At 31.8% G+C, this 17378-nt stretch overlaps 2 protein-coding genes and 1 pseudogene across 2 annotated transcripts; all 3 read right to left on the reverse strand.

Annotated features, from left to right (window-relative positions):
- Positions 1-110: 110 nt before the first annotated feature.
- Positions 111-5829, reverse strand: LOC110280262 (protein SLE1-like; annotated as a pseudogene).
- A 4114-nt stretch (positions 5830-9943) lies between these two features.
- LOC107485809 (uncharacterized) lies at positions 9944-11454 on the reverse strand. The gene is made up of 2 exons (XM_016106347.1): positions 10956-11454; positions 9944-10875 (listed from the first exon to the last, which is right to left on the reverse strand). The coding sequence occupies exons 1-2, from the start codon at positions 11452-11454 to the stop codon at positions 9944-9946; spliced, it is 1431 nt and encodes a 476-aa protein (XP_015961833.1).
- A 3942-nt stretch (positions 11455-15396) lies between these two features.
- Positions 15397-17068, reverse strand: LOC107485808 (probable E3 ubiquitin-protein ligase ARI1). Its single transcript, XM_016106346.3, has one exon. It carries the CDS (start codon positions 16984-16986, stop codon positions 15397-15399), a length of 1590 nt encoding a protein of 529 aa, XP_015961832.1. The 5' UTR covers positions 16987-17068.
- Positions 17069-17378: the final 310 nt, after the last annotated feature.

A 17378-nucleotide genomic window follows, 5' to 3' on the forward strand; every position in this document is an offset into this window, starting at 1 on the left:
TCCGATCGTATGATTCATGTTTATGAATTCAGGTACGCTTCCGCATTATGTTATATTTTTGGTGATTCAATATGAATGATCTGCGTTATTGAAAATTAATTATTCCAACACTATTTTTCTTCGTTGGTAAACTTGGATTCATTAATATTGATGCCTTTCTCAGCAGCATGCTCTCCGCCGGTCTTATCCATGGTAGAGAGGCCTCCTTTACGTCCCATTTTTTAGTAGCCCGCAGTCTCTATCTGTTCCTTTCTAGTCTGCCCTCTTTTTGTACCCATTTCATAATATTCTTCTGATCCCAACTATTCCTTCCTAGTCTAGTCTCCTTTGCTCCTTCCTATACTTTTACTTATATCCATAAGTGATATTAATATGATCGAAAAAATCATCTTAAAAGTATAAAGAACATTTTTTCATTTTCAAAAAGTAATAAGTAATAACATTCATGTTTTTTATCGGTTTTAAAGTTTTCTTAAACAAATAGTATCATATATTAAAACGAGTTTTCAATAGTTTAAGTCTAGAATTCAGATTTGTTCATCCCAAAAGAAAAAATTTTCACACAAAAATTGATTAAAAATAGAAAAGAACGTGAATAATTTGTCTCTTCTTCTTACTCATTTAAATTTCTTCAAAAATAATAGTATGATATATTAAAAAGTTTTTAAATAAAATAACATACACTTAAAAAGAATTATACAAATAATGTAAATTATTAAATTATTTTTTATTAGTAATAATTTAATTAGACTCAATTGTGATAATAAAAATATATAAAAAATATATAATTTTTTTCTAAAAATATTTAATAAAATTTATATCTTATTTATTTATTATGTACACTCACTAAAAAATAAATTAAAATTATATTATATTATTATTAATGAAAAATAATTTAAATAACCCAAATCAATTGCATACTTTCAGTAAGGTGTTCTTGAGCTTCTAGATTCTTGCCATCAATATCACCAGAAATCACGGTTTTATCTTGCTTTGCCCTCTCATCAAGTTCTTCACGCTTTTTTTTGTCGAGTTGTCATGATACTTACACGCTCAGATTTTTTTTTTCATCCTATAAAAGTTTTATTCTTCTAGAGATGTTTATAGTTGTAATTAAAGACGTAATTTGAATGAGAAATAAGTCAAGAGCAGCATGATTTATATATATAGAGGACGCGCGTACACTTGCATGCATTGACTCGTGTACGGTTACATGCATTGACACGTGAATGAAGACGTGCACAATGATAACACTATTAGGTGGGATGATGGTGACACGTACCTACAACATATAGTGAAAGAGACTAACTCGATTGTAGTGGATGAGTTTCAGCCCGCACCTGATACCTGCACCTGATACCTGATATACCTGATATTTTTTAGTTTGCTGTCCCTCTTACTGGCAATTTAATATGAAGTGAGTTGCTTCAACAATTATAAGGAGCAAAATTACTTCAACAATTTTAATTAATATTATAAAAACTCATTTTTTTATAATTATATAATATTTGTTAGTATTATTTTTTAATAAATACTTATAATATATAATAATATAATAGATATAAATTAATTAATAAATTATTAAAATTTAAAAATAATAGTTATTTTAATATAAATAAAATAAAAATATTTATGATAGAATAAAATAAACAAAAAACTTATTGTTTCTGGTCCATATTATTTTAGAATAGCTTGATATTCTTAAAATATTAGTAAAAATATGTATTTTAAATTATAATTTTAAATTTTTTACTATTTTTATTTTTTATTTATATAGTACCGAGTCAATCAGTTCAACCAGTGACCCAGTAACTTGATCGATTCAATCATCGATTCAATTCTGACAACTATAGTTATAATGGAAACAAATATTTACATAAAATATTTGCTGAAAAGTGTAGAATCAATACTTAATAAAAATGTGTATCCATTTTGCGCATCTTCTCCCATGCGAAAAAAATTTCTAAAATAAATAAAAAATAATTATTTTCTAAAACAAATAATTTTATTTTTAATTTTTAAAATATATTTTTTTAAGAATTTGAAACAAGTTCGTCCACTGATATGGCAAACTTGCTCTTATTTTTATATAATTTAGATCATATTCGTATATTTTTTATTTAATTTATATAATTTAAATAAATATAATTTAATTTAATTTGATAAAAATAAAAAAAACTATATTATTATACTCATATGATTAATTATATTTATTTAATTTTAAAAAAATTAACTTAATTTACTCTTTTAAATTAATTTGANTATTTATATCTTATTTACTTGAGTTCTCATCTCGAATTCAATGTTATATATTTTAAAAATTTTATTAAATTTTAAAATGAGTCTAAGATCCATCTTCACATAAATTGTCTATTTTAATACAATATTTTTAAAATTGTCCATTTATTTTTGTGTAAAATCATGTAATTAATTTATTATATTATGAAAAGATTCAAATTGTTAATTTATTAAGTGCCTAATCTATTTAAAGAGTATTTTATTTATAATTTTTTAATTTAAAAATAATATTAGTACATTGATTTTTTAATTTAAAATTATCAATTTTAAATGATTAATTTTTTAAATCGAATAAACATAATTAATAATATGACTACATTTATTTTTATTAAATTAAATTAAATTATTAATTTAAATTATATCTATTTAAATTAAAAATTTTATAATTTAAAATTTTAAATTATGTGAATTAGATAAAAAAATTCTAATATGATCTAAATTATATGAAAATAGGAACTTATTCGTCTCAATGAAGTTTGTGGCAAATTTAGTTTAGTAAGTTCGTGATAAATTTGTTTCAAACTCCAAAAGTATTCTAAAAATTAATGATGAAATTATTTATTTTGAAAAATAAATATTTTTTTATTCATTTCAAAAAAATTTCTTCTTGGATGCATTTCACGTTCTTCATTGATATATAGCAAAATGATTTATATTATTATAGCTTTGTAGAGTTATATGTTCAGTATGAGACTTTTATAAAAATATTTATTTTTCTAAGACTATTAAATAATTTTGAGCAATTGATGAGGTATTTATGAATTTTATACAAAAATTGAATACTAAAATACTAATTTATATCAGAAGTATCAGGTATATTATTTATCTAATTTAGTCAGGTGCAGACTAAAATTTAAATAAAATTGTACACATATTTTTAGTAGTTATCAAATTAAAAAATGTATTACCGCAATCGATAAATTTTAGCCTGCACCTGACTAAATGAAGTAAATAATATGTCTGATATTTCTGACTTAAGTTAATACCTTGGTGTCTAACTTTTGCATAAAATTTATAAAAATCTCATCATCAATTGTTCAAAATTATTTAATAATCTTAAAAAAATAAATATTTTCATAAAAATCTCATACTGAACAGATGGGCCTACAAGTTGTGACTATGAATACGTTGATTGTTAAGTAAAAGAGGCAATTATATGTGGTATACTAAATGTATATTAGTATTGTCTAAGAATAGTACTAAGCCGATTTTGTAATTTGTAGTCATTAATCAGTTATTATTAATATTTTTAATGGTATAAAATTATATCTAATTATATAAATTACTCAATTTTTTTATGCTGATTAAGTATTGACCAAATTTTAATAAAAATATTGATATGTAAACTTTCTCATCATGTAATTATGATTTAGCGATAAAAAGTAAAAGCGTGCTTAATATAATTATGCACGACTTTTTCTTTATTATAGACGGTAAAAATCTATCCTGAAAAAAAATTAATTTTGTACAATAGTTTTGATTTTGAGTATTTTTTTTATTTGTAAGTTTTGGTATTTAATTAAGTTGGTTGTGTGTATAATTTATGTTTTGTTTGAGATTTTTTATACTTCGTATTTAATTATAAATAAAACTATTTTATTGGTCTGAAGTAATTTTTTTTTACATTAAAACAATTTTTTATGTTAAAATTTTAATGTGGTTTTATTATTACTGTATTCAATAATTTACTTGCTTATAATTATTGTTATATTATATTTTAAATACTTTTATATTGTTCTTATATTAAATATTAGTATTATTTTGACTGCTAAACTCTATTAGTGTCTACAAAGATTATGGGGTTAAAACTAAAGAACATTTCTAATAATATTTGACTATTCAAATTAAAATGAACCAATTCCATTTTGTGATTTGGCCATCCGATGTGTGGTATATGTAGTTTCCTTTTTTCTTACACTTAATATTTAATATTTATTGACATTGAAATCATCAATTCAAAAGTAGTAAAAAAAACAAGGTTTATATGTTAAGAGTAATGTCCACAAAAAAAAAAAAAGATATCAACATAATGTATATGAAAAGTTAAACATTAAAAAAATGAAATAAAAACTATCATTGTTGAGAAGATCAGAGCTAGCAATTAATGCACGTTCCATCTATGTTGACCATGACAATTGTTAAGAACTTTCTTCTAATTGATAGGTGTCTCATTCAAGATTTCGAATCATTTTGATTTACCCTTTAATTAATTGTAAAGTTGAAATGAATAAATGACTAGCTGGCTATAAATAGGTTATGACTCATAAAGCGTGTAATAATGAATTAAATTTTAAAGTAGTCTCTGAAATTTACAAAATATATCAATTTAGTCTTTAATTTCTTAATTGTATTAGTTACGTCTTTTAGATTATAAAAAATACATCAATGTGATCTCTCTCGAATTTTCCGTTCATATTTCTTATCGGTAGGAGTGACGTGGCGAATGATTGCCACGCTGAAGTATCTAACAGTTGCATGATGTGGTAAATGAAAATTTATGACCCAATTTAGTCTCTGATCCCTTTTTAAACCGTAACTCAGAAGTAGCGCACCACTTCTTCGTCTTCATCATCTTCTTCATCTTTTTCTTCTTTTTCTTCTTCTCCTTCCCTGCTCATTCCAAGTCAGAGCAGAGGCTCGCGAGTACTAGATCGGTGTGGGTGTGGAAAACGTCTTGTGGCCCATAAAAAATTATATCAAAATCAAACTATTAAAATCTAAATCTTTTTAAATGTTTGCCAATAATTTTCTCTTGGACTCAATTTAACTCTGAATCTTCGGATACCCTCCATCTAATTAAGCCAAACAAGAATTCATTCCCATGCCTTGCACTGGAGAAACGCAATGCCTAAAGGAAAGTTTTGAACATTTTCCTTGTTCTCAAGAAGGAAATATAGAATGGATGATGCATCTAAACCCTTCTAAAAGATTCTAATTTCAAGAAACCAACATCATCAATCAATAATTGAGCATTAAATATAGAAAACTCCAATTTGATAACTGACGCATCAGAAGTTGAGAACACAGAATGAACACCAGTGTTTGGTAAGGAATTGAGATTGCATCAAGTCTCCCAAGAGTGATAAATGAGGGTGCTACAAACGAAAGGTAATGCAAGCTTTAAAATATTGGCTTCCAACATCACATGTTAGCAAGAAGCATTAGGTTTCTGATAGTTAATTCAAGCATAACTCATTCACAACATCCAGAAAAAATAAAAACCAAGTACAACATTGCGTATGAGAACAGTTAGAATGGCATGTGCATTGTGCATGTCTGTTGCAATAGATTCTCTCTGCCAAACATGTCAAGCAAAAACTATTACTTTAAATTTTAGCTGAATTAATTGTTTCTTAACCTGTGAAAGGTCGTGTGAGCCACAACTGCATCACCATCAAAGACACAACCAGCAAAGTGTCCACCAGATGCAAGCAGTACGATTCGCAAATGACTATTATTCATGGGCTCAAGAGTCAGAGATTTCAACCTCTCACACACTTTGCTGTCTGAACTTCCATTCCCATCACCCATATTCAATCAAGCACTTCCAAAGAGAAACTCTTTGACCTGATTGAAGACCAACAAATAGATTTTGTTTAAGAATTTCTCTTGATTTATCACGCACTTCATTGCGATTTTGAGACTCATTTTCACAATTGCATTTTCAGGACCTCAATATTTAATTATTAAATAGTTTAGTTCTTTCACTGACAAGAGAACAATTTTCGAACAGTACAACAAGAAAATAACATAATTGTAATTTCAGCCTTTCAGGTACCCCAATCAAAAAATGTTTGAACATTATTTTTGTTCGTATGGTAAATTTGACCAATATTTAGCGCGAGGATAAAATTGTGAGTGAATTTTAAAACTGAAAATTCTAAAGAAATTATTGAATCTCACATTGATTTGTCATCTGACATTTCATTTAAGGTATTTTCGGGGGTGTTCTTGTTATTTACACCCCCAGGCTCCACTTGTGGAACATAATCCAAACACAGAACAACTTCTTTCCTCTCCATTAGTTCAAGCGTCGAAACTCCATGTTCGAAATAAACCAATCTTCCATCAACATTCTTCTTAAACGTTCCACCATGATGGAACATGATATCCAGCAACTTTTTCGTCTGTAACGAAAAAAATACAACATTTTATCTAACATATGGAATCAGCAAACAACAACAGATCATATTCCAGAATTGCTTACTAACAACTACTTCAGTTACTATGCCATTATAGAAATGTCCATATTTTCTATTTGAAAATAGAGCATTCCGATAACCCCTACCCACACCACCAGGTGCAAAAAACCCTAGCTACTAACATAGCATCCATGGTTTTTCATCAATCTACACCAAATTTCCAAGTAAAATCTATAATGATGGATACCTTACCACTATGAAAAATAGAACAATACTATCTAATATACTGCATGCCTACCTCTATCACAGGAGATTTCACGCAGAATCTTTGCTCCTTCCTTCAGCGATCTTGAGCCAACGATGACCAGGTTCCTCTGAGCTCCAAATTGTTTCACTCCGAAAAGCCTCGCCAGGGCTCTCGAATGCCAAGGTTTGGCGCTTTCAGTTCGCAGAAGATGAGGAAGACGAAGTGATCTCTTTGAATATGGAGGGAGGGGGTTGGTTGAACGTTTTGTTAATACTTCCTACTTGAAACGACATTGTCTAGTTATGGGTTTAGCGCCAAAACCCAATACGACGACGTTTTTCATCTTCCAGCGTGGCAATCATTCACCATGTCACTTCTGCCGGCAAAAAATATGAACCGAAAATTTGAGAGGGATCATGTTGATGCATTTTTTGCAATCTGAAAAATGTAATTAGTGCAATTGAAAAATTAAAAACTAAATCGATATATTTTGTAAATTTTAGAAACCAGTTTAGGATTTAACTCGTGCAATAATATATATATAACGCAGCCCCAACCAAATATAGTACGAAATTCTTTCATTCCTTTCAAGATATATATTTGGTCATGCTTCATTTGTTTTTTCTTCCCAAGCTATTGAGAGTGACATAGTATAAGTTATCTCCAATTATAATTTGTGGTTATTGACTTTTTTTTTTCTTTTTCATTTATCTCCCTTAATAGTTGTAGCTAGTAGACTTTTTAGTTTAAATCAATCAGTGGACGCCAAAATTAACTGTATATGTAAGTAACTAGATAACATTGTTTCATAAACATAAATAATATTCTTTTGCCAAAATTTTCTTCTTCTCGGTTTCTGAGAGAGTCTGATTTTCTAGATATTAAATGGAGTAGAGAACCATTAATTAATATATTATTTATTCCAACATAGGTTGAAATTAATTTATACATACATACATGTAACACAATTAAATAATATTGATGATGATGGCACCCGAATTTGGTAACGATTTGGCACAGAAACTCATTACATGTTTGAAAGTTTCACCAACTACAGTAATTAATTAAAGTCAACCATACGCATGCAATCTTCTTTTAAATTGACTTCTATTTTGTATTTGACTTTTTTTTCCTTCGCCTATATTATCTTCTCTTCTCTTTCTCAGCTTTAATTTTTGAAAATTTCTTTAATTATAAATAAATAGATAAAGAATAAAAGTTTTTTTAATTTTTTTTACGTTTTTTATTAAATAAAAATAATCTTCACTTTACTATTATCCTTAATTTTTCTCTATTTGTTAGTTTGACTTTTTTAAAAAGTAAAATGCCATTTGATATCTGAAAAACTAATTTAATATATAACTGAAAATTCTTAGGTTTTCTTCTTCTAGATGATACATATTTATATAATGAAGTTGATAGTGATTTGAAAATTTAAATCATAAATAATAATCATACACCTCATTAAAACCTTTTAGTTTGCTAAGTGAAAGGACTATAACCAACTATTTCGTTACTTTCGATACTTCAAAAATTATTTTTATTATAGAAAAGAAATTGGTGTTTTGGAAGAATATTAGAGGATGGGAGGATTTACCTGGCGGTGGAGCTGTCGGTCAACACGCAGGGGCGTGGTGATCCTGCTACGATGCAACATGTCCGCACCACGCAGGGACGAGGTGACGCGGCCAGCATGCAGGTTCTGACACCACGCAGGCCAGGGACGTGGTTTAGGCGGCGTCGCGGAGTCCCGATGCACCACCGAAGGAGAGGGGTGTGCTGAAGCTGCTGGCATGCAGGGGACAAGTCTCACCCCGGTAAACAGCAAGCGTGATGCATTCTTGCTCTATATAAACAGAAAGCCTTCAACTACAATGAGAAAGAAAGTGTTAGTGAGAGGCAGGGGAAGGGGGTTTGCTCTTCGGAAGGCTTGCTGCTGCTTCACCGTGAAGGAGAAAGGGTGAAAAATAGGAAGAAAAAAATATTATTTTGTGTTTATTTTAAAGAATGATTCGTAATTATAAAATTTCGGAGGAACATATTATAAATTATTTGAATCATCCAATCTATATAAATTGGTAAATTATATTTTTATTGTGTATTTTAATTTCTGTTATTTTTTGTTATTTAATATATTTAAATATAATTTTTTTGTTAATTTTAAATTAATTTTCTGTTATAAAAATATTAAAATAGAATATATATTATACTATACTATTCTATACGACATACTAAAATTTTTTTAAAAAAATATATTTCTCTACGATAAAATATAAAAATAATACTAGAGTAAAATAAATAATATACATTCTGTAAATAAAAAATAAAATAAATAAATAATATATACATTCTATAAATAAATGTGGAACATATTCAAAAGTTTAATACATAATTGTTAAAGTAATAAATAAATAAATATTAGAAAAATATATATACGTTGTTATTAATAATATTAGAGAAATATATGTTGATGCACGAAAAAAATTATTTTAACTATGGTAATGCACTTCTAACAAATAAAATATTGAAATAAATAAATATCTAAATAATATTATTAATTGAAATGATCACATACATTTTATAAATCCATTTATTAATATTTATTTATTAATAAATGAATATTTATAAGTAATATAACAAATATAATTTTGTTGATGCAGTCCAACAGAAATTTGTTGGTGCGTAAACTGGATCCGCCACAGAGTTGGAATCCGAGGGTCGAAAACTACTTACGTGCCACCGGATTCTACCACGTATCTAGGATTGGAATGATAAGAGGATCTCACCCGTTGTTAGCTACTCTGGTTGAAAAGTGGAGGCCGGAGACTCACACTTTTGTGTTCCCGGTGGGTGAGGTTACATAGTGACATTGGAAGATGTCGCACATATATTTGACTTACCAATTGATGAAGAGCCTGTGAGTGGATGGACTGACAATAGTAGTGATTTCGTTTAGAGTCAGAGCATGGCAATATTCGGACGTGAACCGGTGCTCAGTCGTAATTCGAAATCCTATATAAAGCTTGGTTGGGTTCGATGTATCAGAGATGAGGAGTCGTTGGACACTGAAGAGTCCATAAGGAGATACGTGAGATGTCAGATTTTCTGTTTGTTAGGGTCGACCCTATTCACAGATAAGTCGACCGCATACGCCCATGCGAAGTATCTACCATTGCTTCGCGATTTCGAGCGGATCCATACTTATAGTTGGGGTTCAGCGTGTCTCGCACATCTTTACAGAGCACTATGCCGTGCATCACGATATGATACAAAACATCCACAATGCTCTTGGAGGTTGCCAGTCACTTCCGAAACGATTTACTGTTGCCCGAATTGACTCATGCCGGTCCAAGATCATACCCACACCATATTTTCTGATAACATGCATTCGCAGATTCCTTAGAAAGAAGTGCCACGCATCAGCTGTCTCCCCTTCCACCAAGGCAAAAGCGATAGGCACAATGTTCTGGTTCCCATCCTGTGCAACAGCGACCAGAAGTGTACCTTTGTACTTTTCATATAGGTGTGTTCTGTCAACTTGAACTAGGGGCTTGCAATGCCTGAATGCCCTAACGCATGGATTGAAACTCCAAAATACGCGATGAAGTATTTTTACCCATTGCGCCTCTTCATTCCCATTGTAGAGTGGGCGTGTTTCTATCTGGACAACTGACCCAGGCATCTTCTGAACCATAACCGAGAGCCACCACGACAAGGCTTGGTAACTCTCCTCCCAGTCATCGAAAACTTTTGCTATGGACTTCTGCTTTGCCAACCAAGCCTTTCGGTAATTGATGGTATAGTTGAACCTTGACTGGACTTCGGCTATTATAGTTTTCACCTTTATGGACGGCTCAGTCTTGACCAATGGCCTTATAGCCTCAGCAACTGTGTCCGAGTCCAACTTGGAATGATCCTGTGAAATCATTCCCGTTGTGCATGTGTGCCTACCGTTGTATCTGCGTATCTTCCAACAACCTTTTTTCCGTATCGAGCTGGTTCGGATAAGCCAGTCGCACCCACGCCCATACATCTTGCATTTTGCATAGAACGTCTCTGGCTCATACTCATACACGTCGTAGTCAACTCCTCTAGCGATAGTGTAACTTCTAATTGCTGCCATGACTGACTTTCTAGAACTGTATTCCATTCCAATCCGGAACTCTCCGTCCTCGGGATCAGCAACGCCTACAGAAAGTGCCTATCATCATTTATTAATAAATCCAAAGTATATATTAAAGATAATATATTATTCGGTCATCACGTACCTATGTTTGAATATTCCAGAAACTCCGGTGCATGCATGGCGTCGAGATCCAACTCATGCATAAAAGGTGGCACGTTCATCGGTTGACTGATCGAGGAGTGAACCACTACATTATCAGCTGTTGTCTCAACTCTCACATCACCATCCTCGTCTTCGTCGCCGGCTTCATAAGTGGCTTCGAAGTCATCTTCGATGTCACTATTCATTCCCTCGTACACTACAGCTCTATCATCCTCCACCTCTAAGTCATTTTGAATACCTTTTGCCTCTACAGTTTCAAACTCAACATACAGCTCAATCTGTGGCTGTCGCATCTGAGTCTGCCGATGAATTTGAAACATATTATGCATAGTCACGTCATCAGTGATTGACATGGTATCAAACTGTATTAGACCACCAAAAACTACAACCGAATTCCAGTACAGAATTCTGCTCACTCTCATTAATGTACCGTTCTCCATGCTTTGACAGAGACCATTCTGAAGTTCCATAAACGTCATGGTGCATAGAACCACAAACGAAAATGGATTCTAGCACACAAACCTCACTCCCTCATGAGTATTACGTATTATCTCACCGTCGCGATACACTACCAAGTTTGTGGTACCCTCCATTATACCAGAAACACACTCAAAGAACACTCACACACTTCATCAGAATGAAAATGAACCCGAGCACTGCCTCATATAGAGAGTAGCATTCACCACGGCTCCACGTTTTGATTGCCTCAGGCAAATCACGTCCTGCCACGTGTCAGGACACCCCCACGTGCCACGTCATCATGCTCCCACGTGATGCCCAGGTGTACCAATCAAGCTCCGCCACGTCATCATCACGCCCCCATGTGCTACATCAGCACGCCCCCACGTGGTGCTTGCGTGGCTTATTCATCTTCCGCCATGTCATCATCACGCCCCCATGTGATGCCTACGTGGCCAATTCTTGCTCTGCCACGTCATCATCACGCCCCCACGTGCTAGGTTAGCACGCCTCCACGTGATGCCACCGTGTCCCATTCAACCTGCGCCACGTCATCTCACCTGACACTCGTCGCAGTTAATACGCCCCTGCGTGTTGAACATGGATCCACCATTGGGTAAAACACAATATTCTCCCAATTCTAGCCAAAACACCACTTTACTTCCCATATTAAAATTCTTGAGCCTCGGTACTTACCTCCATATATCTCTGCGAAAAAAATGACAAACTATATTTTATATCATAGTTATCAAATCCGACTCGATTCGATCGGTTCGACTGAAAACTCGGTCACTCAATCACCTAGTCGAACTGAGTCACTTGTTGAACTGGATGTATAATGGATCCGATCGAATTCGGTTCGACCTGACAGATTTTCATGAAATTCGGTGATCTGACCGGTTAATTTGACCCGGTCTGGTTTCTTTCTTTTTTTTTTTAACTTTGTATGGGTCGTTTCAGAACCACCCCTTCTTCTCTTTTCCATTTCAACGAAACCCTAATGCCCAATTGCCAAATATGAGACCCTGAATGTGAATGGAAGTGTGAAACGGTGGAACCCTCCCTCACCCAGCCAAGCGCCAGCCTCGTCTCTGTGGTATGTGCTTTCTCTGTATCACTCGCTGGCTCATAGCCTCACCTTGACCTCCTCGCTCTCTCGTCTCTCCCCTCACGCTGACCGTCGTCACTTTCAGTCTCTCATGACCTCACTTCGTCGCTCTCTCAGTCTCTCATCTTGACCCCTCACCTCGGTCACCGTCGCCCTCCGTGCCCCTGCGTTCGGTTCGTCAGCGGCAGAAGCAGACGGAACCAGTCAAGCAACAGCTGCTCCCTCGGGTGGTGGTGGTTGTCATCTTTTTGTCACGGCAGTCGCGTTGTTTGAACATGTCAATTAGGTCAGCTCCCTTCAAGTTTTCTACTCTGTTCTTTCACTAGAATTGATGTTGAATCTGGTGGTTATTGCTGTTTTATTTGGTTTTAGAGATGTTGAACTAGAGAGAATTAAAAACTTAGAATTGTTATTGAGTCTGGTTAATGTTGCTGTTATATTTGGTTTGAGTTGTTGAAATTGAAAAATTGAGTTAGAAACTTAGAATTGTTATTGAATCCGGTTAATGTTGCTGTTGTATTTGGTTTTAGAGTTGTTGAACTTGAAAAATTTTGAGTTAGAAACTTAAAATTGTTATTGAATCTGGTTAATGTCGTTGTTGTATTTGGTTTTAGAGTTGGTGAACTTGAAAAAATTTGAGTTAGAAACTTAGAATTGTTATTGAATCTGGTTAATGTTGCTGTTGTATTTGGTTTTAGAGTTGTTGAACTTAAGAAAATCTGAGTTATAAATTTTGAATTGTTATTGAATCTGGTTAATGTTGCTGTTGTATTTGGTTTTAGAGTTGGTGAACTTGCTAAAATTTGAATGCTTGCTGGATAACAGAGTTGCTTGTTGGATAATATTTTAGTTGAATACTTGAATTTTGTTGTCGGATGATAATGTTTGAAACTTTGAATTAAATACTTTGGTGGTTGTTGCTGTGTTGCTTAAAAACTCATTTAGGTAAATTTTTTATTGTTGAAAATCCTTTATTTCTTTTGCTAGAATTATAAAAATGTCTTCATCCAAACACCATCAGAAATGCCACCATCTCAAGAACAAGCATCATCAGCAACTCTTAGACTTAATTTACCGATTGTGTTCTTCGTTCGTCCTTGTTAATTTAAATTGAGAACATATTTTATACTAAAAACCATTTTATTATCTTTTTTAGATCATGAGTTATGTTTAAACATTGATATTAGATTATTAATATTTGTAAAGACTTGTATTTTAAATTTTAAAATATTATTTTAATTTTATTTATATAATTTTATATTTTTTTAATTATGACCAGATTAATCGGATGAATAAGTGATCTACTGATTAAACCAGTAATCCAGTGATCTAGTCATATGACCGAATTAATTGTCGGTTTGATTCTAATAACTATGTTATATATATATATATGAGAGATAAAATATCCTAGTTAATAAGGAAATGACATGAGAAATCTTATGATGTTAGATATTGATTATTTATTTGAGTTAATACTCGATTCAGTCTGAATTTGTAACTAAATTTTAGTTTAGTGCTGAAATTTTAATTAGTTTTTGAATCAATTTTTGACACACATGTTTTCTAAGAAAAAATTTCAATAAATATAACTCATAATGTTTTTTTAGCTATTTGAGTGCTAAAACAAAAACGACATCGTTTTACATAATAATCTCATGTAGTATTTTATTGTTTACATTTGTTAATATTTAAAAATTAAATAACAACAATTAAAATTTTAAAAATTAATTGAGGTTTGTGTTCAAATTGAGAGATAAAATTGAATATTATCTCTATTTATTTTTTAAAATTTTTATGGTAATTATTAAACCTCTCTTCCACTTTAACTCATGACAACAATAAAGATGTTTTACGGCCCATAAATTCAATCCAAAAGAATACACAAATTTAAGGGCAAAAAACCTTAATGAGCCATAGTGACCAATTATTTACACAAATCCGCCAAAGACAAATCTGCTTCATGTATCAACCAAACCACATTTATATATATAGTTCGAATCACTTAAATTCGAACTGCATTTACATATAATTCGAATCATGCTGGTTCGAATTATATAATAACTCACATGTACATATAATTCAAACTCACCTGGTTCAAATTACACACCAACAGTAATTCACTCACCTGGTTCAAATTACACACTAGGTTGATTCGATTTACTCAAAAAGACCGCGTCCCATGTAATTCAAAGTAAGCTCGAATAATAATAATAATTTGAATTAAACCAATTCGAATAATAATAATAATAATAATAATAATAATAATAATAATAATAATAATAATAATAAGGTTTAAACATACTTTATTATATTATGTTAGATAAAAATTAAGCTATTTAAATAAATAATTTGGTGTTTAGAAATCAAGTATTAGAATAATTTTTTGGGAAGTATTTATCATATTATAAATTCATAATTATGTAAGTATGTGAATGATTTATTTTTTAAATTACGTTTTTTAAATTAAATGGTTTTCAATATTATTAGATTGTCTTATTTTTAAATTGGTCAATTCATTTTATATTTATATATTGTAATTATTTATTTTGTAATGAGTACAACTAAAATTTTAATAACAATTATTAAATTAAAGATTGTTACTATGAGTATTATAAAAGTTTGTAATGTACTCGTTACTAACCTATCGCATAATAAAAATTTTTAAACTTTATAAAATATAATTTTTTTCATAGACTAATTATCGAACTAATTAAATTCGATTTAGCATTGACTTCATATAGATATAATGGTTGGTATATTAAAATAATTATATGGATTAGATTTATGCTATGAAATTTACATTCAATTAATATTTATAATTTTTTTTATACTTTACTACAAAAAGAGTTACATTTTATAGAGCAATGTTGTGAACTGAAAGTTCTGATGCCTTGTCGATCCCCTTTGACTTGTATGGAGCAATGTTGTGAACACCAATATGGAGAGAACCCAGTAAATCATTCTCAATACACTCATACATTTTTTGACAAAGTTTGTCAATGATAGTGGTCAGATTGATTATCTGCATCCTTATCTCCATGACTTTATCATATTTAAAAGTTTGAAAACGTTCCTCCAAAATTTTGGAGAGCTTTTCAACGTTTGCCTCAAGCTGCTGCTGCTGATCCTCAAACAAATTCTGTTTTATTTCCCTTTGAGCTTCTGTCATTTCTTCCTTAAATAGTTCGTCACCAAACATGTAAAACGCAAATGCATATGAATATGATAGGACACGCCTAGATCTGAAAAGTCTAGAGAGCCCATTATTTACCCAACTATAATCCCTTAGCGTAGAATGTTTTTCTTCTGAGACAGCAATCTTCTTTTGTATAGTCTCCTTCAGTTTACTCTCAAGCTTAAAGGAATCTGTGTGAGCTTTGTAACGATTATGATAATGCATATAACGATACAGATCCCTCTTTGCCCTTTCAGCTGTTTTTTCTTGCTCTTCATAGCGACCACAGCTATGAGCAGCAATGCTTGACAAGGTATGCTCTCGACCGGTAGCTCCACCACACAACCAACAAAAAGCTTGACCACAGATACAGCTAACCAAGTTACAACCACCATTTTTCTCGACCGGTTTGTGGCACTTTGGACAAGGCTTCGTATGAACTGTTATCCAATTAACAGTTTCTGATTCATCTCGACACTTTTTGGCCCAAAGCTCCCACATCAAACATGAGCATGGGGAATGTGCTTCTGACAAGCAACTAAAGCAAAACTGTAAACCACATGAACATTCTACCTCAAATAATTCATCGTCCTCAACGCGTATTGCATTCCCACAATGAGGCGCACTAGGGCACCATTTAACTCTCTTGTTGTCTTCAATATAGGATTCAAGAAGAAAGCGTTCATATTTCTCTGCCATATCAGGGTGCTTTTTGCTGAGAAGAGTTATGACAACAGCTTCATCACAAATGGAATAACATTTGTGTGCCATGCATCTGATGCGCTTACTTTGACCCTCATTTATCTTGACAATAAAATGCTCTGTCCAACAGCCGTTGCAAAAACAGTGACCGCAGTCCATTTTTGTTGTTTCATCACTAGGAACATCCTCTATGCAAATTTCGCACATTATTGTCAAAGGAGCAGCTGATGAATTAGAGTCGCGATGTTCATCCACTGTAACACCAGCTTCAGAAAACAGAAAATGTTTTCCCCTATCTACATACACGGCAAACAACTTCTCCACATCCCAACGATGAAAAATAAGCAGGGTACGTGCATGTTGCTCCCTCACCGATAGCATGTCCATCACCTTGCGCAAATCCTCCTTCTGTGCACCTAGCAATGACTCCTTCGTAATCACCTGAGTAGAGGGACCCTTGGAAGAGACTAATTGATAATCGTTATCATCGTTATCGAAGGCGTCGACGGAGTCCTCCGGATCGGAGTAACGGTATTCATCATCGCTGCTGGCAGCGTAATCTTCCATTGATTGATCGCAGAAACGAAGCAAAAATCCCAACGAAAGAAAACGCCGAAATTGTGAGTCGGTTGAGAAGGGTTAGGGATATAGATGGGAAAAATTTTATTGATTCTAGAATAATTGAATTGAATTGAAATATGAAGCTAAAACTAAATATATATAGAGTATTGGTTGAAGAAAGATAAAAACAAATAAAGATAAGATAAAAATAAAATAAGATAAAATAATAAAGATTAAAATTATAATTGATTTTGTGTATTTTGTTGAATTGAATTTGTAGATGGTGAGACGTCTTTATTTTATCTTTATTTATTTTTATCTTTTTTAAACTAATACTCTATATATATTTAATTTTATTTTCGTATTTTAATTCAATTTAATCAATCAATAATTAATAA

This window comes from Arachis duranensis, chromosome 4 (genome assembly GCF_000817695.3).
Source record: "Arachis duranensis cultivar V14167 chromosome 4, aradu.V14167.gnm2.J7QH, whole genome shotgun sequence".
In the NCBI taxonomy this organism is placed as follows: Eukaryota; Viridiplantae; Streptophyta; class Magnoliopsida; order Fabales; family Fabaceae; genus Arachis; species Arachis duranensis.

What these genes read in the sequence shown, in the direction of transcription:
- LOC107485809 (XM_016106347.1), bottom strand. Translation starts at nt 11,454, where the DNA reads ATGACGTTTATGGAACTTCAGAATGGTCTCTGTCAAAGCATGGAGAAC. An exon ending in TCTGGAATATTCAAACATAG is followed by an intron (nt 10,876 to 10,955) that starts GTACGTGATGAC and finishes CACTTTCTGTAG; the next exon opens with GCGTTGCTGATCCCGAGGAC.
- LOC107485808 (XM_016106346.3), bottom strand. Translation starts at nt 16,986, where the DNA reads ATGGAAGATTACGCTGCCAGCAGCGATGATGAATACCGTTACTCCGAT.